Raw genomic sequence first — 27,271 nt, forward strand, 5'->3', positions numbered from 1 at the left:
AAAGCAGCTGATCCCCGCGGGGAGTTCAGGCACCCCAGAGTTCCTGGCTAAAGAGAAATGTGGATGCAAGTGCCAGGAACAAGGCAGATGTAGGTGTCCCCGTTGAGAGACCGGGAAGGAACCCTTCTGGAACCTTCCTCCTCACCCCCAGAAGACCCGAACACAGGAACTTTATTCCACCTGGATACAGAAGCACCAGCCTGTGACAAAGAAGCACTGGCCTGTGCAATAGGCGTTTTTGTACATGGGGTAGTCGCCGTCCCCTCTTCATCACTGGGGCTCCCCGCCCCGGCCCTGCAGCCCTGCTCGGGGCTCCGCACGCCCCTGCCCTGACCTCTCCAGCAATCCTTGTAACCCCTCACCCCGCTGCACTCCGAGGCCTGCCTGGTGCCTGCCTGCAGCCTCCCGTCTACCGCATCTGTCACCAGGCGGACTGGAGGGGCCTGTCCACAGGCCAGTGTATCACACTCCAGACGGCCACTGGGTCAGTGGAGTCAGTGGAGCTGATCCCGGTGCGGGATCCCCACAGCTGGGGGGGGGGGGGGGGGGTTGGCAAACGTCCCGCAGAGGAAGGGGAGGGTCCGTGGAGGAGGCCCCGGCTGCAGGGCGCGTGGGGTCCGCCCGCCCGCGGCTGCCCCACGGTCCTCCGGGAGCCGGGCCAGGCTGGAGGAGCCTCCTCTCCTCGCCCCAATCTCCCGCGACGACGGGGGAGGCACCCGCGGGGGGTCCTGCCCATGTGGGCGCGCGGGCTCCTCGGCCCGGGGCTGGTCCCCGACCCGCAGCTGGTCGCTCTCCAGGCCTCCGCCCTTGCCCTCTGCTCCCGGCGGGCTCCCCCCGCAGCCCCCAGACCCGAACGGAACGGAATGGGCAGGGCCCCACCGAGGGGCTGCTAAGGGGCGGCTCGGAACGGCTGCAAGGGCGGCGGGGGTGCCGTGGGTGCCGTGGGTGCCGTGGGTGCCGTGGGTGCGCGGGCACCGGGGGACCCCCCGGCCTCCGCGGGCCGAGCTCCGGGCGCCCCGACGGCCGGGCGGTCTGCGCTCGCTCGCCCCTCGCCGGCCCCGCCCCGGGCTGCAGGAGCAAACAGGCCGCCCGCCCTTTGGACCTTTTGCAATTGGCCTGCGCGCCCCGGAGCCGGGCGCTGCGCCGCGGGCCGCCTGGTATAAAGCGGGCGCGGGCGCGGGTGCGGGCGGCGCATTCCCTCCTCGTGCGGGGCGGCCGCCTGCGGGTGCGGCCCGGAGCCTCCCGCCAGCGTCCGCCAGCCGCCCCCAGCCCCCGGCCCCGGGCCCCCCGAGCCCCCCGTCGGCATGGGCCCGCCCAGGCCCGCGCTGCTGCTGCTGCTGCTGCTGGTCGCCCCCCGCGCCTGGGCTCGTGAGTGCGGGGCGCTGAGCCGGGGGGGGGGGGGGGGGGGGGGGGGGGCTGAGCCCGGGGGGGGACTGAGCCCGGGGGGACTGAGCCCCGGGGCGGGGGGGGACTGAGCCCGGGGGGGACTGAGCCCGGGAGGGCTGAACCCGGGGGAGGGGGGACTGAGCCCCGGGGCGGGGGGGGGGTGGACGCCCCGCGGGCCCGGCTCCCCGGAACCGCCTTCCCCGCAGAGCGCCAGGTGCCTGCCCCCCGCGGTGCCCTCCCCGCCCCCGGGAGACCCCGGGCCCCACGGGGAGTCGCGGGAAGCCCACGCGCCCTTTCCCCTTTTCTTGCAGAAGACGAGGCGCCGGAGAGTGCGAGCCCCGGCTGCGCAAGTAAGGCCCTTCCCGCCGCGCCGGGCGGTCTGATGGGTGTGCACCCCTGAGCCCCGAGAGGCCAGTTCCCTGAGACTCTGCCCACCCCCCGGGATCTCGACTCTCTTCTCCCTGCATTGATGTTCAGTCCCAAGAGCTGGGCCTGGGGGCAGGGCAGGGAAGGGGCTGTCACGCAGTGGGCCCAGGGACACTTTCGAGAGACATCACATTACCGTCTGTTTATCCGTGGCTAATCATTGATTCGAAGCACATGAGGGTGAGGAAATGCTGACTTTAACCTTTGTGCACAAATCCAGACCCCCGCTCCTAAGTATTTACCTGACCTCCACGGGTCAAAGGAGCGGCCTTCGGGTGGTACCCAGTGTCCTGAGAGCCGGAGGCCGTGGCCTCTGCTGGGGCAGCACTGCCATCGCGTGGCCGTCTGGCGTCACTGCACCGGGGCTCGGGCCCCAAATGTTTTTTTTTTTTTTTTTTTTTCCCAAACTGTTCGACAAATTCTCAAGCACGGTGAGAAACTCCGGAAATTCCTTCTCGGAATTTCTCTTAAGACAGTCAGCTACCCCGAAAACTTAATGAACCTTGCCTCAAGGATTTGGTAGAACCAAAAAAAAAAAGAGCCACAGAATCGTGGTACTTTCAAGCGGAACAGGCGTTAGAGGTATTTGCTTTACGAGGCCAACTGTTAAGCCACCGTCTCTCCGTAGACTTTCTGGGCTCCACTGTTTACCTCTCCCCTCCTTGCACCCCATGATACATTCAAAAATTACTGGCAAATTTAAACAGCCTCAATAAACCATAGCAGAGAAGTTAAATCTGTAAAGGGAAATTAAGGATAATGCAAAGTCAATTAAAAATAATTGGGAAAAAATTTTTTTAAATAATAATTGGAGCGACACCTGAGTGACTCAGTAGTTGAACATCTGCCTTCAGCTCAGGTCGTGATCCTGGGGTCCTGGGATCGAGTCCCACATCGGGGTCCCCGCAGGGAGCCTGCTTCTCCCTCTGCTTAGGTCTCTGCCTTTCTCTCTCTCTCTCATGAATAAATAAATAAAATCTTTTAAAAATAATAACAATAACAATTGGAGTTTAGTTACCACTTTTTATGGTCTTTGTCACTACCCCTCACTTCCTAGAATAGACTATCCTTGGGGGAGTTATCTGCTATGAGGCTGACTTATTTGTCCCCATTTTATTTTTTTATTTTATTTTTTTTTTTTTTTGTCCCCATTTTAGAAGGTGCAACTCGCTTCAAGCACCTCAGGAAGTACGTATACAACTATGAGGCTGAGAGTTCCAGCAGTATCCCTGGGACCGCTGATTCAAGAAGTGCCACCAGGATCAACTGCAAGGTATGAGGGGAGAGGAAGAGCCACTAGAGGAAGCTGGGGCTCCTGGCCTTGCAAACCCGGGTCACAGCAGGACTGCTATAATCACAAAGCAAGGAACTGTCCCTACGTTTGAAAGTTAGCCACTCTGCGGAGTTTTCTGCTACAAAAAATTTTGCCAACCAGATTTATTTTTCCATTAGCTTCCACGATGTAACTGGAATACATGATCTAAAATATCAGCATTGTAGAACGGTAGATTTAACAAGATGAGAGAAACCCAGTGGGTGGTAAGCCAAGGGAGATGGCCATCTCAGGAAAGCATTCTGGGGTGCAGTGTTTATATTCGCAGCCAAACAGAATCTTTGCTTAAGACAAACAGAAAAAAAAAAAGAAAGAAAAATTTAAATATGCAGTTTGTTCTCAAAACTTTTTCTATTGCTGGAATGATTTTACTTATGTGTATGTTCATAAGGGATGGATCTAAGGGCCACTATTGGGGGTCATGTGGGAAAGAGAAGTCAAGCTGGGAAACTGACCTCTTCTTTCTAGGGCCCCATAGTCTATGTTAAGTGAGGTAGCCATTGACCACATGTGGCTATTTCAATTGAGTAAAACTTAAAATTCAGCTTTTTGATCATACCAGCCACATTTCAAGTGCCCATGGCTAACGACTCTCATATCAGACAGGGCAAAAGTAGAAGATTTCAGTTATTGCAGAAAGTTCCTGAACAGTGTTGGATAACCACTAGGGATCTCCGTAAGCTCCTGCAATACATGAAGCTCTGAATAGGCCCCAATAGTTACAGACAGTTGGATTGGTTGGGTTGTTTGGTGACATGAAGGAGACATTTGCTGTTGAAACCAATGATAGCCTTCTTCCTGCTTCCCGTTGTTCTTCCTCTAGCTCCTAGACTGCATTCCGTCTAACCAGTGGTCCCCAACTGTATTTCCTTTGGTGTCCTGATTAGGGAGTAAGCCTTGGGCTGTGAGGGGTCTCCTGTTCTTGAGGGACGGTCTTCATGTACTGCTACCCTCTTCCCAGGTTGAGCTGGAGGTCCCTCAGCTCTGCAACTTCATCGTCAGGACAAGCCAGTGTACCCTGAAGGAGGGGAATGGCTTCAACCCAAAGGGCAGGCCCTCCCTGCATAAGACCAAGAACTCTGAGGAGTTTGCTGCTGCCATGTCCAAGTAAGGCGTGGGCCTGTGTAACCTTCTGAGCTCTGGGAATCATTGGATGTGTTGTGCATGTGTGTGTGCATGTGCGTGTGCACTTGTACACATGTGCACGTGCACCCAGGGAGGGATGAATGCATGTGTTCATATGAGGCATGTGTGTGAGGATAAGTATTTTATTCTGTATTCACCGTGGGTTAGGGAATTGCTAAGTTGTCACAAAAATCAAAAAAAGAGGGAAGTATTTACCCTCCCCTAGTGAAGTGCCCCTAATTATCATTTAAATGTGTTTCTAAAAATTCCCATGCTTTAAAACTCCTTGAGACAATAAAGCTAAGAAGGTTTATTTAAACAAGTGAACTCTTGTTTAAAGAACTAAACAAGACAGGTAGCCCATGGTCTTCAGGGAGGGTCCCGCAGGACTTGCGGGTGTGGCCTACACATGGGGTGGCAAGGCCCAGCCTGGAGGAGTCCAGCGAGTGCCAGGTCCCCACCCAGGGCCAGTGTCCTGCCAGTGCACAGTGACACGGCCATCCTGGTGTTTACGGCTGGCATGCCTTCTGACTGACCAGTGTCTGTATTGCACCTGTTGTAAATATTATGAACATCACCCCTGCCTCAAGTCCAAATCACAGTTGGTAGTGTCCTAAGTGTGTGCAAATACAGGCAGCAATAATCGGTCTGTTGATCGGGGAGCATCAGAAACTCTGCCCATCTTTTGATTTGTTAAACATTAGACATGAAAGCAAATCCTCTCTCTGCAGAGTAAGCCTTGATGCTTGTCTCTCACCAATATTTTACCTGGGACCTGAATATGTATGGGGGACAGGGATGTGGTGACAGGAAGGACTGGTAGTTACTTTTGGGTATTTACCTTTCTCCAAACAAAAGGGATTCCTGCTCTTGACCACCACAAGACTGCCCAGGCCTACACTGCAGTGTCTGGAACTTTCTGCGAGGATGTAGAGCTGTAGGAGATATGTCTGGTCTCCTTCTCCTCCTTCTGACTTAACTAGAGCAGATGCAGCCTTAATTTCCAAAAGGAAGTCCCCAAAGGGAGGTCCCTAAGATCATAGTTGATATAGGCTTCAGACATGGTCTCAGACTATATAAAAGAGTGATTACCCAGCAAATGTATGAAAAGAAGCTCAAATTCACAAATAGTCAGGAAGTGTAATTAATGTTACAACAAGATATTTATCACATTATACCCATAAGATTACAGAAATTTAAAACAGCTAAGAGCCTGTTGCTGGTGGGCCTCTGAGGAAAAGTGTACTCGTATGCATTGCTGGTGGAAATGAGAGCCAACAGTCAATATCTATTATAATTAGAAATACTTACTGCCTTTGACACAGCAATTTCAATATTCTGGGACTCTAGCCCATGAAAAGAAAAGCAGTAATGTGTGAAGATCTATGCACGAGGGTGTTTATTTCAGTGTTGTTCATGTGGGGGAGAAAAAAAATCCAGAAAGTGAATCCCATCAAATAGGAGAAGGCCTGAATAAATTGCAACCATAAAATGAGAAAGTTCTATAGCTTTAAAAAAAAAATCTGTTAGAGCTATACTAAATGAGTCAAAGGATTTCTGTGGCATATAATTGAGAAAAGCAAGATAGAAAAAAATGTGGAAAATACAATGTCATCTATATAAAACAAGAAACAAAAAAAATCTTTATGTGCAAATGTTTCCACCCCCATACCTCTAGATGGGATCGCCTGAGTGTGGAGATAGAAATGGAATACCCGGTGGGTTGTTCCGTGAGGAGCATGACAGCAGAGACTGGTGTGGGTGGAAAACAGAGTAGGGATGCATGAGGCAAGAAAAACAGGTAAAGAAGTAAAAGAATGCCAAAAACATACACAAATCTGCATACTTTTTGGAAAATGTACATTTATAAAGAAAAGATTGGGAGGAAAAAAAAACTACAGTCGGGGAGGCCACAAAGCTCCGTCACTTACATCCACCAAGCTCACAGTGGAGAAAGGACACTTCTGTGAGCTTATTCTCTCTGCAACAGGTATGAGCTCAGACTGGCCATTCCTGAAGGAAAGCAAGTTTTACTCTACCCGGAGAAGGAAGAGCCTACACACATCCTGAACATCAAGCGGGGCCTCATTTCGGCCCTCCTGGTTCCCCCAGAGACAGAAGCAGATAAACAAGTGTTGTTTCTGGTAAGAATTCAGAAAGTTGATAACAGTGGCCCTTTGAGCTTCACAGATTTGAGCCAGGTCCCACTGTGTACATAAAGTGGGTTCTTGACTACGTGGCTAGTTATGCAGGAGGCCCTATACTGGGGTGAGGTGGCAAGACCCAAGCCTTTTCTTGTCCCCTAGGCTCAGGAATGGATCCTCCTGAGCAGGCTCAGCAGGTTAGCCTGATTTTAAAACAATACTTAAGAGGTCCTGACCACGCTACTCTTTTGTTTGATTTTTTTTTTCTGTATCCCCACAAGGTTTAACACAGTAAAACCTGTGTGTATTTTAAACACAGAAAATAATTATATCTGTTGCCAGCCTCTCTTAAGAATGTCAAGTTTCGATCTGAGAAAGAATTTGATTTATTTGAGCCCCATGAATATTTCTTGAGTCTTTACTGTGTTCTGAGTGCTATAGGATACAACACTTGGAGAAAACAGAGATGCATCATGCAGAGACCCTTCCTCAAGGAGTTCTCAGGACCGGGGGAGAGAACCAAAACACAAGGCAGACTAGAATACATGCTGTAAATGAGCAGTAGAGAAAAACCTCTGAGAGCACAGAATACAAGCGCAGAGGTGGCTGGGTCCTAGGAGGCCAGCTGGTGTGCCTCAGAACCAGAATCACCTGTAACTGGCCTTCTCACTCCACCTCTGGCCAGCCAGGCAGCAGCAAGGCCCACACTCTGCCTTGGAGGAAGAAAGTCCCTTCCCAGCCCATGTTGCTCATGCCTCCCAGACTCCTTTCCCAGCCTCTCTAAAGCACCTACAGCTGTTTTCCCATGTCAAATACACCTGTTGTATCTTCTATTCTCATAGGATACTGTGTATGGAAACTGTTCCAGTGACTTGACTGTTAACGCAAGGAAGGCAAATGTGGCAACAGAAATATCCATTGAAAGGAACCTGGAGAAGTGTGACCACTTCAAGCCCATCAGCACAGGAGTTAGCCCCCTTGCTTTGATCAAAGGCATGGTAAGTTTCACATACACACCGCTCCTTGCACTGAGTATTGTCCTCTTGGTTGTTAAAATTCTGGAATATTAGAGCTGGTAGGGATTTTAGGGAAGAATGAACCCAGCCTCATCTTCATATAGACTATAGCAGGAAACTGCGGACCAGACCAGGAAAGGACTGCCCAAGGCCACACAGCCTGTAGTTAATTGAGCCAAGACTAGAATCAGGTTCCTGACTCCTTGGTCCAGAGCTCTGTCCTTCTTGCTGTCATTCTGTCACTGGAATCAAACCTTCCACCATCACTGGAGAGTAATGACTATCCATTCCTGAGAAGGTTCTGGGGCTTAGCCACCTACTGCTGTTTCCTATAGGAGGGCTGGATGTACCCAGTTCTAGGCATCTGACGTCTGAGGAAGTCCCCTGACCTATGTTCTATATCCTGTGTAGGTGACCCCCTTGTATTAACCTTCTCTGCTATCGCTTCTACAGGGGTCACGTAGCACCAGAGCTTGCCCAATGCCTTATAATCTTCTGGGACATGAATCACAGCTTATCTCAATAAACAGGAAGGACTTGTGCAATCACTGCCATACTTGGCAATGTTCTGGTTATTGTCCTTGAAGCCAAAAAGATGGTGTCTGATTGACTATAAGGGCCATAATCAGAATAGGCCAAGGCACTGGCTTATGTGTCTTTTTTTTAATACTTGTGTGCTCAGCCCCACTATGGGCAGCACTGAGGGGCAGAGACAGTGGCAGATGAACCATGGACCTTCCCCTTGCGCTTACAGTCTAATCCGGGAACGAGGTTCCTACACTTGCCAATAAAGGACAATAAATGGCATACTTGATAAAGTTCTAAACTGAGCAGTGCAGACAAGCATTCCTAGGCCTGACCAGGAAGGAGAAAGCACTCTTCACATAGTTCACTGGGCAAAGCTGGTGGTAGATCTGCTTAGAAGGAATGGTGGGAGAGCATCAATATCAGTCTAGCCTCAAATGTTTATAGAGGATATGGAGCATGAACATGAAAGATACAAAAGACACAAGAATGAAAGAGAGAGATAAGGACAGGCTTCTAGGCAAAGAAAACTCAAGAAGCAGTGTGTGAAGTGTTAATGTGTGGTGGGTGGGGTTGTGGACAATACCAGGTTATATACATTTTGTGCAGGATGAGAGAGGTCCACTGGCATGGAATAAGAAGAGTCTACAGCTTGACTAAGCTCTGGGGATGCTGAGTTATTGCATCCCTTGGTCTAAATGTCAAGTACCAAGTTCCCTTCTTTAACTGAGTTTATCTAGTGGTGCAGAACTCCCATCACCCACCTCCCTCGAAGGCAAATGCCCACGGCAGAAGAATCAGGTTGAAGCCCCGGGAATTGATCAAAATGCTTTTTCCAATCTCATTCACAGGTCCGCCCCTTGTCAACTCTGATTAGCAGCAACCAGTCCTGCCAGTACACTCTGGACCCCAAGAAGAAACATGTGTCAGAAGCCATCTGCAAGGAGCAGCACCTGTTCCTGCCTTTCTCTTATGAGTAGGTCACCCTCTGCACCCTGATTCATCATTTATAGAGTTGATATGAGACAAATGTTTCTCAGTGCCCTGATCTAGGTGAGGCTCTGCCTGGAGGAGCCTATGAGGAGGTACAAAGCAGAGCCCATCCATGTCTCCATTTTCAATCTAACAGGCAATTCAGAAGGAAAATCTTAGGTACACAAAACAATTTGAGACCAACACAATATATCTGAGACCCATATTTTAAGGATTATGGATCAGAAAAAGCCAGGGATCATTGCAGGCTGCCCTGGTTAAAAAGACTTTGTAGAGAACTTATATATCCCAATCCATTTTTTAAACCGAATCCATTAACTAGTGTTTATTGATTAATCGTTCTATTCTTGACATTCTGCTAAGGGAGATACACGGGAATTTCTAGGCACAGTGTTGGTCCCTACTCTCTGGGCACTCCAGACTGGTAAAAGGTGTAAGGTACAAATGTCTCTCCAATGGAAGGACAGCTAGCATGACCAAGAGGAGGTGGATGGTGTTCGTTAGCAGGGGAGGAGGCCAAGGAGGCTGCATTTAATGGTTTGAATGATAGGCAGGATTTGGGTAGAAGTGGAGAGAGAGACATTCGACATGAAAAGAATATTACACTTTAGGGAGCTGACCATCCATGACATGATGTGCTTTATTTGTTCAGGAATAAGTATGGGATTATGACACAGGTTACACAGACTTTGAAACTTGAAGACACGCCTAAGATCAACAGCCGCTTCTTTGATGAAGGTAAGATTTTATATGCACATAGTTGCCACGGCTGGGAAATCTGCCCAAGACACACCATGTATCACGGCTGGGAAATGTCTGCTGACTGATGAGTCATGTGGGTTTTGACATTCTGGCTATGGGCTGCTCTAATGAGAAAGCACATCCCTTTCAGAATGTCAAGTGTCAATGCGATAAAGGAAAAGGAGAAGTGTCTCAAAGCTACCTGAGTTTTTAAAAAGATGAAATTGGCCTCCTAAGTCTATCTTTGGTAGATCTGACTGTAATAAGCCTAGGACCTGGGCGAGGTGAGACAAGTGGGAGAGGACTTTTGGGATCAGGAATTGGTCTTTAGAGCAGGAAGAAACCTTAGCAATCTCTAGTCCAACCCTAACCCTGTATTTGTCTTGTATTTAAATCTGTCTTATGCATTCATTGTTCTCAGCAACCTGTGATATCAGGTTAAAAGCACATGTGTGCTTTTATACCCATTCTACAGAGGGAAAAAGGATACATGGAGAGGCTTGTGATGTATCCAACATCTCTGAATATTGGAAGTAGTGCAAAACCAGCCCTCGGGTCTAATCTAAGCCAGTACTCTATACATTGTACAACATTTCCCCCATTATTCCCTCACATTTCCCACATTAACCTCTGTCCTGGCAGAGGTCAGAGCAGGATGATGGAAGAGACACAGAAGGGTCTTTCCCCGTAATCTGATATCAAAGTCAGACAAGCCTGGATTCAATTGCAGCTCTGCCTCTTACACTGAGATGTCTTTGGCAAGTTGAATTGCTCGTCTCTGGGTCTCAGTTCCCTAATCTTTAAATTGAGGAATAATAGCAACCCATGAGCATAGTATGATGAGTCAGTAAAAACACTGAAGTCAAACACTTAGCATGGAGCCAGATACATAATAGGCATTGAGTATAGCATAGTTTTCTTCTCTGCTGATAACTCCCTAATTTCCAGTTTTCAGTAGACCATGAGATGGTTGAAATGTAGGGTTAGGCAAAAATCCCTTTGACACTTTCCCCCTTCCAGGTGCCAAGGAAGTGGGTCTTGCCTTTGAGAGTACCAAATCCACATCACCTCCAAAGCAAGCAGAGGCCATTGTGAAGACTATCCAGGAGCTGCAAACACTGCATGTCTCAGAGCAGAATGCCCAGAGGGCTAACCTCTTCAATAAACTGGTTACTGAGCTGAGAGGTCTCAACAATGAGGCACTCACATCCCTCTTGCCAAAGCTGATGGAGGTGTCCAGGTATTTCTTTAATGGTTACAGCTATATCTCTTGTGTCACCTATGGTAGATGGCTGAACTTTCAAACCCTAGCCAAGCAGAAAATATCAATCCAGTTATTTCACTAGGCGGTCAGTTAATGTTTGCTGGATAGAGAAATATCAACTAACGTGCTTAGAGTTCCATGGGCAACACACACACACACACACACACACACACACACTGCATTCAAGGCAGACATGCATTTGTGTGTCAAAATGGGAGGAAAATATTTCCCACATTTTGATGAGTATCTTCTAATTCTTCATTCTATTGTGAGCGCCTTGGAAAGTTTGAGAGAAAAAGAAGTCTATGCCCTCTGGAAGCCTAGGCTAGTGGAAAAAGAACTCAGGCAAACCAAGTAATATTGTGATTTCTCTAGACTTCAAGGCTCTCGCTCTAACTGCTGAGAAGGTTAGAGGAGGGAATAAGGACCAAAATGAGGCCATGCCAGTATTTGCCAGGCACATTCTATGTTCTGAGTGAAGGGCAGTAATAACAGTCCTCTTTTGGCGATAAATCTAAGACTTTCCTCCAAGGTTCTTCTCCAGTGGACAGTGCTTATAGGGAAGGCTTCCTGTTCCTGGGATTTGAGTTGGATTTTGGAAGATGGTCGGATTCGGAGAGTGAACACAGGAAATTGGGATACTCCTGACAGAGGGAGCATCATGGGCCAAGGATATCCGAGCTGCCTGAAGGTGATCTGTGTAATCTTCTCTGCTCTTTCCTTCTCAGCCCCATCACCTTACAAGCCTTGATTCAGTGCGGACAATCCCAGTGTTACACTCACATCCTCCAGTGGCTGAGAAGTGAGAAGGCCAATCCCCTCTTGATAGATGTTGTAACCTACCTGGTGGCCCTGACACCAGAGCCCTCGGCCAAGAGACTGCAGGAGATCTTCAGCACAGCACAGGAGCAGCAGAGCCGGGCCACTTTATATGCTCTGAGTCACGTGGTCAACAAGTGAGTTTCACACTGGTTCTCCTCCAAGATGCTGAGAAAGACCCCACATCCTTGTATTAAGATGGGACCCCACCCTCCACTTTCAGAGGCATCCTCTTTTGTTTTTCCACTGGCCATTTTAATAGAGCAAAGACTTGAGAAATCTGCACACAAAAGTTTGTATTTTAAGATAAACCTAGCTATGCTTGCTGAGTCCTAACTCTTATTCTGTAGCTATCATAAGGCAAATCCCGTGGTGACCCAGGACCTGCTGAATATTGCTGATTACCTGTTGGAACAGCTTCAAGACAGCTGCACTGGGAACGAAGATCACACCTACTTGATTCTGAGGGTACTTTCAATCTTCTGTATGATATGCATTGCTTCAGAAGCATTTTCCTGGACGCTCCCTACTTCTCCTTCGGCACTTGATTTGCTTTTGTTTCTTTTCAATCCAGGTCATTGGAAATATGGGCAGAACCATGGAGACAGTAGCCCCAAGACTCACGTCTTCCATCCTGAAATGTATCCAGAGTACAGAGCCATCACTGCTGATTCAGAAGGCTGCCATCCAGGCCCTGCGGAAAATGGAACTTAAAGATGAGGTGAGGTCCAAAGAGGAAATCTAAATGTAAAAAAGGTTTATTTAGATTAGCAAGCAGGTAGAATAAGATTCTAAATCCCATCATTCTACTGCTTTCTAATTGCCAATTTCAAAAAGCCTATTGACTTGACTGCCTGGTAGTATGTGGACAAGAGAGAAATACTGCACCAAACTGCTACTCTAGCCTCAAAATATGAGATTTTAGCTGCATGCTGTCCCCCTACCAGGTCAATCATCCCTCTCAGAAAAACATGCCTGATTTCCCCCAGTCTTCCCAAAGTGTGATAAGAAACCTGCCCCTACTTTGGTTGAAAATGACTTCAGGGCTTTGGAAAATGCCTTATTTAATCACCCCAAACTCTTACTGTCCCTTTCTACCTTTATTCTCACATTGAAATAATTTATGTTAAAACAAGTTTATTTCCACTTAGAGTAGCAGATCTTCCTCAAGTCATCACTTGAGTACATTAATGCAGTTGAATGCAACATGCATATGATAGGAATCTTCTGAGACCCTTCCTTGAGCTGGTTGTTCTGAGGGACTCCGGCAAGAAGATTCCATACCAGCATGTGAAAAGTTATTAGAAAGATGTTTGACTTGCACGTAGTAAACCATCAGCAAACCACATCAGTGTCTGCCAGCCACGTCTGTGTTCTGATCAAAGGACAGTGCGAACAGCCTCGTTTTTTGGCTATAGGTCCGGGAAGTCCTTCTTCAGGTTTTCCTCGATGATGCCTCTCCAGGGGAAAAGCGACTGGCTGCCTATCTCATGCTGATGAGAAGCCCTTCCCAGTCAGATATAAACCAAATCATCCAGCTTTTGCCACGGGAACAGAATGAGCAAGTGAAGAACTTTGTGGCTTCCCACATCGCCAACATCTTAAACTCAGAAGAATTGTATATCAAAGAGTAAGTAAGAGTCATTTTCCCCTGTCTGCCACAAAGGGAAAGAATCCTAAATCTCATTCCTAAAGGCCACTGCCTGCCCTTTACAGAGTGTTCTTTCTTCTGGGCAACATTCATGAAAAAGTGTAGCAAAATTGAGCCACGCTCTTGGGCAAAGGAAATCCAGACCATTTGGTAGTAACTGTAATCCATATTTCCTTGGGGTGAGAAAGACAATGGATTTTTAACAGGATATGTATGCTAAAAATCCACTCCTTCTTTCCATTTTACATCTAGCTTGAAAAAGTTAGTAGAAGACGCTCTGAAAGGATCTCAGCTCCCAACCATCATGGACTTCTCAAAATTTTCCCGGAACTATCAACTATCCAAATCTGTTTCCCTTCCATCGCTTGACCCCATCTCAGGCAAAATCGAGGGAAATCTTATATTTGATCCAAATAATTACCTTCCTAAAGAAAGCATGCTGAAAACAACCCTCACCGTCTTTGGACTTGCTCCTGCTGACCTCTTTGAGGTATGTATGAGATGAAAAAGAAGAGGCTTATATCCTTTCTCCTGTTCTGTACAACACCGTAAATAGCAAATCAAGGGAGCCGTGAGTCAGCCTGGGGAGGAAATCCAATCAGGCAGTTGGTTCATACCATCAGTTTGAGGGTTTCTTTCCTCTCTCTCACCTTCTTTCCTTCCAGCTAATGGTTACTCAAAGTGGGACTCTGTAGTATTGATGGAAATGGAGATGTCTCAGGGAAGCCCTGAAAACCAAAATCCAACAAAATGCATAGGCTGTGCAATCAGACTGATCTGGTTCAAACCCCAAATTCATTCCCAGTCTGAATCTTTTGTTTGTTTATCCTCTCTGACCTTAGTGACTTCTGGAAAAGGATAACTAATAAATTCTACCTTTTAAGATTCTAGTAAGATCTAAATAAAACAACTCCCATGGTTGCTAATCTCAGCTCATACCCCATATTATTCATTCAATGCTTGTTTAATTGAATGGACATAAAGAGAGGAATTGGAGACTGACATACAACAAAGAAAGCTGATGGCATTTTCTTGCCTGATTCTCTTTCTCAGATTGGTTTGGAAGGAAAAGGCTTTGAGCCCACACTGGAAGCTCTTTTTGGAAAGCAAGGCTTTTTCCCAGACAGTGTCAACAAAGCTCTGTACTGGGTTGATGACCAAGTTCCTGATCATGTCTCCAAGGTCTTAGTTGACCACTTTGGCTACACCAAAGATGATAAACGTGAGCAGGTATGTTTTTGTTAATAAAATCTTCAGATCTCAAGACAAAAACATTTTTCTCCAAGCCTAGAAGTCATCGAGCAGCTATCTAGCTGAAGTGATAATTATGGCTATTATTAACCAGTCCTGTGGGGGTAAGGACTAGTGTCCTCTGCAGTTATAAGCCTCCCGGAGATTCAACATACCCAGGATCCAGACTCATTCAAGGCCCTGTTACATAATTATTAACAGTGTAAACTAGAAGGCATGGGTTTGAATTCTGACTCTACTATCTTCAAACTGTGCACACGTGGGAAATTTCCTTGATATTATATCTGTTTCTACATCTCCAGAGTGCTAATAATCCATACTTCACCACGTTACTTAAAGAATAAATGAAATAAAGTATGTAAAATGCTAAGCAGAGTGCCTGACTGGTACTGATTATTCAATAAGCAGATATTATAATTTTTGAATTCATATTTTCATTAACTGCTTTCTTTGGCTCTTACTCATATCAGAGTACTAGCTAGTGGGAGTAAAACTTCCTTTGAAGCTAGCATAAGCCCCCACTTCAGGAGTAGAAAATAGATTGTATAATCTGGAGCTGCTGCTTCTTTAATTTTTTGCTACCCTAAGTGTTATTTAGTCATTGGCTCACATCAGAGTTTAGATGTGGCCCCACTGGGATCTACTGAATCAGAACCTGCCTCTTAATGACATTCCCTAAGTTGACTTGTATGTACACTTCAGATTGAGAAGCAGGGCAATAATTTACTCCTAGATGCTCATGATGGCCCCACCTACACCTTCTAATTTACTTACCTCCGCTGGAGGCTGAAGGCCTTTGCTCTGTTTGTGTCTGTCAATCACTCTTCTTTCACATATCTAAATATCAGTCTGTGGAGTTCTTCTTATCTCAAAGAAGGACTTGTCTAGGATAGGGCATTTTTCAAGCTTTGGTCAATTTATATAGCAGGTACATTTTCTCCAGATACCCATAGTATTCGTCCCTCATCTAAGGCAAAAAGGGCAATCAGGGGAGGGGTGAGGGACAATCTTCCACTCCTGGTGAGCCCGAGGAATTCTGGTATCGTGAAGGACAGAGGTCCCTCTTAATATGCCTACATCCAAGTCAGGAATAGCATGGAAGCACCTGCTATCCCTGATAAGACCTCAGGTTCTTTTTTCATCTCAATTTGGAGTTATCTATCTTTCAGTAAAAGGTGGGAGTGATTTCAGTGGCTTCCCTACATCCCCACCTGTGTACTTCTGTTTAGCCCATAATGGCTGAACAGATGGGCCCCACATCAAGACTCTAAAGGTGTTTGACAATGCTGACATCTCATTAGAAATTTTGTCATTAAAAATCCTAGGATATGGTCAATGGAATTATGCTCAATGTTGAGAGGTTGATCAAAGAGTTGAAATCCAAAGAATTCCCAGAAGCCAGAGCCTACCTCCACATCCTGGGAGAGGAGCTTGGCTTTGTCAGGCTCCATGACCTCCAGCTCCTGGGAAAGATGCTGCTGAATGGTGTTCACACTCTTGCCGGTATCCCCCAGATGGTAAGTGGGTCAGGCCCCATCACAGACAATGAGATTAGCCCATGCTTTTCTTAGATCTCCCAGATTCCTTAAGATCTGTCCCACAAACCAGAGAAAGTACTTGTTGCTTCTTCCAAAGAAGCAGGTTTGCCTTGAATTTCAGAGAGGAAGATTCTTGGATTGCAAAGAATTGGTAACATTTAGAAATTAGACCATTCATAATGTGAGATATATCTTTTAAAGGTATTCATTTATTTATCTGGAAAATAATATTAAGTGTATCTCCCTCTATGCTACAAGTTCCCTAGATCTATGCTACAATGATTATGAAAGGATGTATTTGACAAACCACAGTGTACTATCTAAATATGAGCTATAGTTTTCATCATTATTAATTTATTAATAAGGGAGAAAATATCTAAATATATTCCCTGATATTTGATTAATAATAATGTTGGCTTTAAGAAACCAGATTTCAAGTTATTTTCTAGAAATGTTATTTAAAAAAACCCAAAAGCAATGCCTAGTAATATGTACATCATCTCGATAGCTCATTAGTTTAAAAAAATGGTTTTGGGGTGCCTGGGTAGCTTAGTCGGTTAAGCAGCTGACTCTTGGTTTCAGCTCAGGTCCTGGAGTTGAGCCCTGAGTCAGGTTCTGGCATTCAGCAGTGAGTCTGCTTGTCCCTCTCCCTCTGCCCCTCCCCACTTTCTAAAATAAATTAATCCTTTAAAAAAAAGTGGTTTTATCATAATAGATTATGCTTAAGTAAACCCTCATTTCCATTTAGACTCCAAATAACTAGAATTAAGCCATGCCATTCAGGGCGACTTATAGCTCATAAAGCTCTGAGGCACAGCAATATTCTTAAGTGACTGAACCACTAATTCAAAATGACAAGGTATCTGTCTAGAGCAATTTCTTAAATCCCAATCTGTTGAAACCAATAATCATTGATTTTTATCAAATACTCAGCTAATCAAAATATCCTAGTCTGTTCCTTTCTAGATAGAGAATAACTATTGTCTCATATGTGGAAGGGTACATTTCACAAATCCTGCTTTGATGAGGCTTTCTTATAGCTACTGTCCCCTGTTGATCTACAGATTGGAGAGGCCATCAGAAAAGGCCTAAAGAATGACTTATTTCTTCACTACATCTTCATGGACAACGCCTTTGAACTCCCCACTGGACTTGGGTTACAATTGCAAGTCTCCTCCTCTGGAGTCATCACTCCTGGAATGAAGGCCGGAATGAAGGTGGAAATGGCCAATGTAAGACCCTGCTCACTTTCTCATTCCTTAGGTTGTTCATTTCCTCCATGGTGAGTTTCTTGTACAATTTTAAAATGTGTGCAGTTCAAGATGAAGTACATCATCATCATCTCCTTATTCATTTTTATGAAAAACTGTAGGATTCCACTAGGAGGCGCCACCTGGCTAGCTCCTAGCAAGCAATAAGGAGACAGTAATTCTCGATAAATGAAGATTCCTGTCTTTTTTTCATCCTGTTATGCTTAAAGTTAACTTGGGCACTTCCTAGTGCTGGGTCTCAACGTGGTCTTCTTCTGGGGAACTGGGAACATGGCTTTTCTTCCTCCTAAGATATCACAGTAATGTTTCCTGAGCTGTGAGTGATCCAGAGATGTTTGCCCAGGGATGGGGAAGGGTGGTTGATCTGACTGCACAGGGGCTGAGGTATTCAATGAAGTTGAACAGGTCATTTTCTGATTTACAGTTGCTCACGGAGCTGGTAGCAAAGCCTTCTGTGTCCATGGAGTTTGTGACAAATATGGGCATCATCATCCCGGATTTTTCAAAGACTGGGATCCAAATGAACACCAACTTCTTCCACGAGACAGGTCTGGAGATGCAAATTGCCTTCAAAGCTGGAAGGCTCAAGTTTGTCATTCCTTCTCCGACGAGGCCAGTCAAGCTGTTCAGTGGCAGGTAATTCTGTCCACCAGATCACCAGCCAGTGTGAGAGGGACAGTTGAGACTGGACCCATGGGACTTGACTGCCTGAGATAATTCAGGGCCCCATGTACCTGGGGGGTGGGGGGGTGAGAGAAGGTTAACCTAGCTTAGACTCACCTAAATATTACAATTTCCTTGACTGTCCACATTTTACAAACTGACATTTAGGACTTACTGATTAATCACTCGATATTAGGTTTTTTGTTGTTGTTGTTTATTCGTTTGTTTTGAGAATGAAGAAACACAAACTCTAGAGAAATCATCCTTGGAAAATGAACATTTTTTTCATAGGAAGAACACCAGAGGACATACTGATCTGTGGTAGCTAGCTCAGTGGATAGAGCATGAGAGTCCTAATCTCATGATTATAGGATGCAGCTTTTACGGAGAGCTCCATTTTCAATGATATCCTTAAACATTGACTTACCTTAGTTTCTCTATATTGGACACCTTAATTTATTGATTTAAAAATAGTAAAAACAGTATTTAAGTGCCTAATATATACGAAGCCCATGGAATGAGATACACCTGACCTAGTGCCCACAGTTCACAGGAGGGATGTACAGTAAAGCAAGCTTTAAGTGCCAAGTGCTCAAGGAGAGGAAGCACCTGATACCTGAAGGCTGTCAGAGTTATACAGACCAAAGAGAGAGGAATGAGTGTTCCCAGGCCAAGAGAAAAGAATGGCTTGAAGGCAAAAGAATAGGATTTAGGAGCTACAAGAAAGTCGAAACTCAGTGTGGTATAGGGCACAGGAGTCGTGGAGGGAGGTGACAAAGGCTGGAAAGGGTCAGCTTTCTGAGCCATCTGAAAGATGTCGGACTCTTCTGAAGGCAGAGGAGTTTAAAATGGGACCATAAGTAAAGCAAGGTTGGTGTTTTAGAGGGCGTATTCTGACACCAGAGAGGGGTGCAGATGGACAAGTGTGACTGGAGACAGGGAGACTGGCTGGAGTCCGTCACACCCACCATGTGCATGAGAAATGCTCGCGCCCTGTACCAGATGGGGTCCAAGGAGGGTCCATGGAAGAGTGAGGCTACTCTAGAAATTTTTTGTGGATGGAAGCATGAGCCCTTGGCAATTGATGGGAGGTGAGAAAGAAGAGGAAGAGCAGTGGGGAGTGCCTCTCGCTGAAACAGGGAAGCTGACAAACTCAGTTTGGGATATGCCACCTTTGAAGTCCTATAACACAACTGGTTGGGATACCAGCTGTCAGCAGGACCAATGGGTCTAAGCTCAGTAAACAGGCTGGAGCTACAAATACTGATTTGGGCGTCATCTGCAGATAGAGGTCGTTGAAGTCAAACAGCAATCGGTGTCAGGTAAATGTAACAGTAGGACAGAAATGTGGAAAATGTGAATGTGTGAATCAGAAGAGAAGCAGCACGGAGTAAGGAGTGGCTGGAGGGGCGGAAGAGCCAAAGCTGTAATGGGTCATAGAAGCCCAACAGAGGCCACCAGGGTGGATTGCCCCGTGGGCAGGCACTTAGAGTTCCAGCCTACCAGCAAGGCTTTTAGGGCACCCCTAAAAGGATGAAATAATACTGAGAAAAGAACACAATATTTCAAAGAAAGCATCTTTCAATGAAATCAGAACATTGTTGAATTTTGTTGTACTTACCAATTTTTTTTAAGTACGTACTTGGAAGGAGGATTCCATAATCCTTTCAGAGGTTAGGGACTCTAAAGTCTTAATCCGGCCAGAAGTGAGCAGCTCTACCTAATGCTTCTGGGAGATCAAGGAATATGATGCCTAAGAATGTCCTTGGGAGTTGGGAGCAAGAAGGTGCTTGGAGATGCCGATGGAGGCAGTCCCAGAAGCTCGATGGTGTGGCGTCGGATCATAGTTCATGAGAAGCGTGTTGAAAGAGTGAAGACCACCAGGCAGACAAGTTTCTTGATTGTGAGGGACGCAAGAGGGAGTGAGCAGGGAAAGAAAAGGATTTTGTGTGTGTGTGTGCACAGGTGCAGTGGGAGAGGTGTGAGTGGGAGAGGTGACTTGGACTCATTCAATGTGGGAAAGAAGTGGAAAGAAGCATAAAGTAAGAGTTACCCTTAGGCTCCCTTTCACGGGAGGGAAGGGGCACACCTGAGTTCAGGTCCCAGTGATCCTTATGCAACATCTCTGCGTCTCTGTTTCCTCAGTAAAACAAGGAGCCTCCTAATGCCTGCTGTTGTGGGGATCACAGCAAACAGAAGCAGACAACGTAGTGCAATGTCTGAAACAGAAGAGTCACTGTGTTTCTTAGCCTTGTTGATGTTTGTACTATTAGTCGTCTCTGAGTAAATAAATAATTTGAGGTGGGTGTGGACAGAAGGGGGATAAAGAGCAGGGTAAGGGGGCAAATATTGGCCCTGTGACAGGCGACAATCAGTGTTGTTCACTTCAGTTCGTAACTTGAAGGTAACTCAGGTTTTTTCTTTCTTCACCAGTAATACATTGCATTTGGTCTCTACCACCAAAACAGAAGAGCTTGCCCCTCTAAATGAGAGCCGCCAGTCCTGGTCGACTTGCAGGCCTCTCTTTACTGGCCTGGACTACTGTTCCTCGGGCGCTTACTCCACCGCCAACTCTCCAGAATCTGCTTCCTACTATCCACTGTCCCGGGACACCAGGTCAGAGTTGCGCAGTGTCCTGCCCGGCATCTGCTCACCTTCTACATTATGGCCAGTAGGCAGGGCAAAGAAAAAACTACTCTGTTGTAAGAGGCCTGTGCCACCAGCCTTAGGCCTTTGCACCATCCTTTAATTACTTAAAATAGCGGTCCTCTGTCCAACACACCTGAAGGGTACTTCTATTCCTACCTAAACTTTGAGGGTAGGACTGTTTTTCCCCATAGGTGAGAAGGGGTGGGGCAGGGCTAGAAGGTAAGGAGTCATGACCCCTAAGAGAGGTCTTAGCTCAAAAAATAAACAGCCAAGGTAATTCTAGCACGCTCCCTCAAGGGAGCTGAAGCCATTACCAGTGAGAGATATTCCTTTAAAAGCATCTCTTTATAGGTGGTGTCATCACACCACAGATTCCAATTTGTTCCTAATTCAGGGTCCAGGCTTCTGAGCCTCCAGACACATTAGCTTGACTTTTCCTGGAGCCTACTGATGTGTTTGAAGCCCCGGCCATGCTTCAGGGCTCCTTGTCTTCAACTCTCGCCACTTCCACTGCTTGTTCTCAGCTTTGCTGACACAACCCGCCAACTCCTGCTCTGTTTGTCCAAACACCCTGGGGTCTCCCTTTTCCCGTGGGCTCTTTGAGGGACTGAAAGGGATCAGAAAGGTCATCATTAAGTTAGGTTAGGGACCTAGTTAAGGTCCCTAGTTAGGTCCCTAGCTAGGGACAAAAGCCAGTATTAAAATAAGGACCATATTTTTATTGCCATGGAGGCTGAGTTGTTTCGGGGTGGTAAACATCATCACTGAAAGCTCTAACATTATGCACCATATACACTGTGATATCTTTAGATTTGAGCTGGAACTGAAGCCCACCGGAGAAGTAGAGCAATATTCCGCCAGTGTATCCTATGAACTGCAGAGAGAGGGCGGAGCCTCGGTGGACACACTGACGTTTATAACTCAGACTGAAGGCAAGTATCTAGAGAGGGCTCCTCCCATCTCTGCCTCAGTCTCAGGTCCAGGACTCACAAGGGGGACTTATTAATTTAATGTATTTTACAAATATTTACTGAATGCCTGAAAAGTGTCAGGCCACTTCTAAGACCTGAGGCCAGAACAAAAACAGTGGTGAAAAACTCTCTGCCCTCATGCTGTTTATGGCAAACAGCCCAACAAGTAAATATTCAAAATGTCAGATTGGAGCTGGGGAGAAAAACAGAGGCTAAAGGAATCTGAGGAATGTCTGGAGTGGCAGGAATGAGGAAGGGGGAGGAAGACAGTGCTGTTTGAAATGGTAAGGGAAAGTGTCACTGGTAAAAGAGCATAAAAAAAGAGACCTGAAGGAAATAAGGGCAGGAGTCATATGGAAAGGGTGTTACAGGCTAAGGGGCTAGCAGATGCAAAGGCCCTGAGGCAGCTGTATGGCTGCAATGTTTGAGGAAAAGGAAGGAAGCTGGTATGACTGAAGCAGAGAGATCAGGAAGGAAAGTAGTAGAAGGTAGGTTCACAGAGATAGGGGGAGGTAGAGGAAGGAGGTTTTATTGGCTGTGGCAAGGACATTGGTTTTTACTGTGAGTGAAATAGGAAGCCATTGGAGAGTTTTCATGAACTGATCTATGTTTATAGTGAGGAAAGACTTTAGGGGCCAAGGACAGAGAAACTAGTATATAGGCTATTGCAGTAATCCAAGCCAGAGACACGGGCACTTTGGATTAGGGCAGTGGCAGAAGAGATCTAAGAAGTAGTTTGATTCTGCACATATTTTCAAGATTAGGCTTCTCGGGATTTGCTGTTAAGGTAGGTATTGAATGTAAGAGAGAAAATGGAATCAGGATGACTCTAAGTTTTTTGGCCTGAGCCACTGAAGAGTGGAGGTGCCATTTACCGAGATAGGAAAGGCTTGTGGAGAAGCAGGTTATAGGGGATGGGGCAACCTTAGATGTTAACTTTGGAAGATATTTTAATGTAGGGATAGAATGTCACAAAATTATTTCTTAAAGATTTTATTTACTTATTTGAGAGAGAGCATGAGCAGGGGGAGAGGCAGAGGGAGAGGAAGAAGCAGACTCACCACTGAGCAGGGAGCCCAACACAGGGCTCGATCCCAGGACCCCAGGATCATTACCTGAGCTGAAGGCAGATGCTTAACTGACTGACCCACCTAGGCACCCAGTATATCACGAAATTAAATGAGAAAAACAAAACCCACAAGAAAGCAGGTACAGACTGAACAAACGTATGAGCACCCCTGAGTTAGAAATTTAAGGTAAAATCCTAAACTTTGTCCTCATATGAGCACATTGAATGCTTAGGGTTTCTCTGCCTTTTCCTCTCCTTCCTTCCTAAACGTAGCTTCTGAAGACACGTCTTGATTCTCTTGTACCCTCTTTCCAGGTCTGAAGCAGACTGAGGCTGCTATGATGTTCAAATATAACCGGCAAAGTACAACTTTGTCTAGTGAAATCCAAATTCCAGATTTTGATGTTGACCTTGGGACAATCCTCAGAGTTAGTGATGAATCTGCTATGGAAAAAAAGTCTTACAGACTCACTTTGGACATTCAGAACAAGAAAATCACTGAGGTCACTCTCACTGGCCACGTAAGGTACGGAAGGCTCGGGGTAACCTGACCTGAACTACAAGCCCCTGTGACTTTCTCCTTTCTTCCTCTTTCAGCTTTAAGGCTGACCAAACCAGGGGCATCCCCCATCTGTAGTCCAAAGGGAAGATAGAGCCTTCAGTAATCTGACCCTCTGCACATGTCCAGTTGGACCTTCCTACCATTCACTGGGCATTTACTATTCATCAGACACTGTGCTGGGTGCCCCAGAGGAATTATCTCATTCTCATAATAAACTGCAACATAGATATGAGTTTCCCTGTTTTATAGATAAGAAAATGGTACCTCATGAGGATTAAATAATTTGACCAAAGCAATAGAGCTAGTAAATGAAACAGCAGGATTCAAACGGTTTTTGAAAATCACTTCTTTCTCCCATGCCTCCCTGGAAAGTCTTGAATTGATGCTGAAGTCGGCTTCCAAAGTTAATGAGCTCATTTTCGGAGCCATTCATGTATCTCATTTTTATCACCACAAATGATACTTCTGTTTGAGCCTACATATCTCCTTGGAATGGACGGTCATTGATCTCAAATGATTTTCTTCTCAATAGCTACGACAAGAGGGAAGAAGGAAAAATCAAAGGTGTTATTTCCATACCCCGTCTGCAAGCAGAAGCCAGAAGTGAAATCCTCACCCAGTGGTCTCCCACAAAACTGCTAGTCCACATGGACTCATCCGCTACAGCTTATGGCTTAACGATTTCCAAGAAGCTGGGATGGCGTTATGGTATGTACCTCCTCTCTCTGTGAGTGCTTCCAAAAGCACTATGGGCTTAAGGACAGCGTTGAGAGTCATGGCTTAGGGGCTGACCTGGTGCAGTTGATGATGATTTCACATGTGCATTTTCAGATGAAGAGAAGATTGAATTTGAATGGAACACAGGCACCAATGTGGATACCAAAAAAGCAGCTTCTAATTTCCCCATGGATTTCTCTGATTATCCTAAAAGCTTGCATATGTATGCCAGTAGTCTCTTGGATCACAGAGTTCCTCAAACAGACATGACTTTCCGGCACGTGGGCTCCAAATTAATGGTTGTAAGTACAAATCAGTGAGTCAATAAATACAGGGTTATAACAACTAATTACATACTCAACCCTGAGTTAGGTAAAAGAGCATCCAAAGCTCGATAAGGTATGCTTCCTATCCCAGGGAATTCCTGGGGAGCAAACAAACATTCATGTATGCTTAGTCACCCTGTTACACAAGGCCGTGTGTGATAAATACCTAATGAATACTGCTAAGCAGAAGAGTTTACTGTGCCTATAATATCAAAGGAAACTTCAGGACCCTGGCTAAGAGTTGGACTACATTATATATTCTTTTTATAAAATACAGGAAAAGATCCATGACTAGCAACCAAATTCATAATTTTCTATGATTTCTTTTTAACTTTCAGTGTATCATTCTGCTTAGTGATTGATCTGTCAAATACAGATTATCACCTGATGTTAATTGTGCTTCAAGGCCCCTCCATACCCATTGCTCTAAAGAAGTTTCTGTTACTTTGCAGGCAACAGATACATGGCTTCAGAAGGCATCTAGGAGTCTTCCCTATGCCCAGAATTTGCAAGATCACCTCAGTGGCCTAAAAGAATTGTACCTCCAGAAAATGGGATTGCCAGACTTCCATGTCCCAGAAAACATCTTCTTAAAAAGGTAAAAAAAAAAAAAAAAAAAATCTTGAACCATGAAAAGTAAATGGAAAGATTTAGTTAGCATAATTTAGACTCTTTTTAAATTTACATTTTCAATCGCATCTTAATGAGATTGAAAACTGTCACATAAACACAATGGCATTTTTGCATTATTGGACATGGGGTCTGAATGTGAACAGCAATGCAGTCAGAAGGAACCTAAGAAAGTAATTGGGGGATTTTGATACATTCACACAAAGAGGTTTTATGCACTGCAATCTGAATTTGGAAGCATATAGTTTTCTCCATTATAAGTGAACTCCCCATTTGTTTGGGATCAGGATGCAGACATAACTGGTTTGTGAGAATTTGAGAATGACTAGAGAAATTGCTAACTTCAGGCTGGCTGTGGAGCTCAAGGGCGTCAGAAAACCCCAAGAGCATTGCAGGAAGGCAGCATCCTGAGAGGGCATTTCCCTTTAGCAACATGGCCTCATCCTTGTGGGGAAGTCACACTCAGTCCACTCCTCTAGTTACAAAGATACATGGGATGCTTTGCTTTACATCATGAAAATAAAAAAATCAAATACTGAAAAAAGTATAGTCTTTTCTAGATTGACTATTGTCTGTATTATCTTCAAGATTAAGAAAACAAGTAGTCTGTGTCTTATTGGCCTTTCCATAGTCTATGGCTGAGCAGCAAAGTTTAATAGACCAAGTAAATGTGAAAGGACTGAAGTCCACCAATGTACTGACATGGACAAAGCCTACTGAGGATAAGAGGGAAAAATGTCATCCTCAGATGATCCAGGACCCTCTTCCCTCACTGCTAAGATTTCTGACCAATGGTGTTCTTTGTGCTATAGGGGAGACAGATCTTAGAATTGGACAAGGCTTAATTCATCCTCTCATTGAGTGTTGTGGTCCTGGATAGGCAGTAGCTTATTGGAGTCATGCAATCAACAATTTATTTGCGTAACATCTAAATCTTGCTGTTCTACTTTATGATAAGTTTTCATAGTAGTCCACTGTATGTACATAGTATTGAAAAGATTACAAAGGACTTTTAGGTAGCCAAGACCAGCTCTGTGAGGTCAGCAGAAATGGTACCATTATCCCTACTATATAGATAACATGACTGAGACTCAGAGAGGCACACACACACATAGCATCACCACTCTGGAAGCTAAAACTATAGCCTGAGATTACTGCCTCCCACACCGGCACTCTTTTCACATACCCAGTTGTCTCATTTCAGTTTAGCAAACATGAAGTACCAAGTGTCACATGTGGGTAAGATGCTAGCCTAGGTGTAGTGAGAAGATAAAAACCAGTAAGGTGTCATCCTTCCTCCCAGGAAGAGCTTGTAGACACTGACTGGCAAATGAACAAGCACGTGCTAATTATGTAAGCAAAAATGTGGCATGTTCTTTGAGGTAGATGTAAGGGACCGGTCCTTGAAGGGCTTTGAATGGATTTGAGTGTTGAATGGATGGAGGTGAAAAGCACAATTGCAAACACAGGGAGCAGTGTGAGGAAAAACACAGGATGGGTTTGGAATGGGGCACACACACAATTGCTTGGAAGGTCAGATAGCAGGGAACTTTGAGTTCTTGATGTCTGACCATGGGGACGTTGTCTTTGTTGTTCATTTTAGTGATGGCCGAGTCAAATACACATTGAACAAGAACAGTGTGAAAATTGAGATTCCTTTGCCTTTTGGTGGAAAATCCTCCAAAGAGCTAAAGATGTTAGAGACTATTCAAACACCAGACCTCAACTTCAAGTCCATAGGATTCTACCTACCATCTCGGGAATTCCAGGTCCCCACTTTTACCATTCCCAAGTTGTATCAACTCCAGGTGCCTCTATTGGGTGTTCTAGACCTCTCTGCAAATATCTACAACAATCTATACAACTGGTCTGCCTCCTACACTGGTGGCAACACCACCAACAACCACTGGAGCCTTCAGGCTCAATACCACATGAAGGCTGACTCTGTGGTTGACTTGCTGTCCTACAGTGTGCAAGGTAAGCCATGGTTGGGTAGAGAGTACACAGGGTTAATCCATTGCAGGCTCTGGTGGGATAGTCTCCTCTGGGAAGGAAGGGACTTGGGCTTTTGTACAGATATTTTCCTTGCTATTCGGAAGCCAATTCATCCATTCATTCATTCAGCTAATAGAAATATTTATTAAACGTGTAATACGTACCAAGCATTCTACTGAGGCAGTAACAGAAGAAGCAGACCACTA

At 45.6% G+C, this 27,271-nt stretch overlaps 1 protein-coding gene across 1 annotated transcript in view; it reads left to right on the forward strand.

Annotated features, from left to right (window-relative positions):
- Positions 1 to 1,195: 1,195 nt before the first annotated feature.
- APOB (apolipoprotein B) overlaps positions 1,196 to 27,271 on the forward strand; it is a 37,279-nt gene continuing 11,203 nt past the window's right edge. The window contains exons 1-25 of the mRNA XM_072767603.1: positions 1,196 to 1,368; positions 1,698 to 1,736; positions 2,970 to 3,085; positions 4,107 to 4,252; positions 6,261 to 6,414; positions 7,257 to 7,412; positions 8,807 to 8,931; positions 9,601 to 9,686; positions 10,710 to 10,929; positions 11,682 to 11,909; positions 12,123 to 12,240; positions 12,347 to 12,493; positions 13,191 to 13,402; positions 13,676 to 13,913; positions 14,477 to 14,653; positions 16,000 to 16,191; positions 17,277 to 17,444; positions 17,908 to 18,119; positions 20,580 to 20,762; positions 21,606 to 21,727; positions 23,151 to 23,361; positions 23,930 to 24,105; positions 24,229 to 24,416; positions 24,893 to 25,038; positions 26,674 to 27,047. Of these exons, the coding sequence (XP_072623704.1) occupies positions 1,305 to 1,368; positions 1,698 to 1,736; positions 2,970 to 3,085; positions 4,107 to 4,252; positions 6,261 to 6,414; positions 7,257 to 7,412; positions 8,807 to 8,931; positions 9,601 to 9,686; positions 10,710 to 10,929; positions 11,682 to 11,909; positions 12,123 to 12,240; positions 12,347 to 12,493; positions 13,191 to 13,402; positions 13,676 to 13,913; positions 14,477 to 14,653; positions 16,000 to 16,191; positions 17,277 to 17,444; positions 17,908 to 18,119; positions 20,580 to 20,762; positions 21,606 to 21,727; positions 23,151 to 23,361; positions 23,930 to 24,105; positions 24,229 to 24,416; positions 24,893 to 25,038; positions 26,674 to 27,047 (4,198 nt within the window). The 5' untranslated portion in view covers positions 1,196 to 1,304. The remainder of the gene's footprint in view (positions 1,369 to 1,697; positions 1,737 to 2,969; positions 3,086 to 4,106; positions 4,253 to 6,260; positions 6,415 to 7,256; positions 7,413 to 8,806; positions 8,932 to 9,600; positions 9,687 to 10,709; positions 10,930 to 11,681; positions 11,910 to 12,122; positions 12,241 to 12,346; positions 12,494 to 13,190; positions 13,403 to 13,675; positions 13,914 to 14,476; positions 14,654 to 15,999; positions 16,192 to 17,276; positions 17,445 to 17,907; positions 18,120 to 20,579; positions 20,763 to 21,605; positions 21,728 to 23,150; positions 23,362 to 23,929; positions 24,106 to 24,228; positions 24,417 to 24,892; positions 25,039 to 26,673; positions 27,048 to 27,271) is intronic.

This window comes from Vulpes vulpes, chromosome 8 (genome assembly GCF_048418805.1).
Source record: "Vulpes vulpes isolate BD-2025 chromosome 8, VulVul3, whole genome shotgun sequence".
Classification (NCBI taxonomy): Eukaryota; Metazoa; Chordata; class Mammalia; order Carnivora; family Canidae; genus Vulpes; species Vulpes vulpes.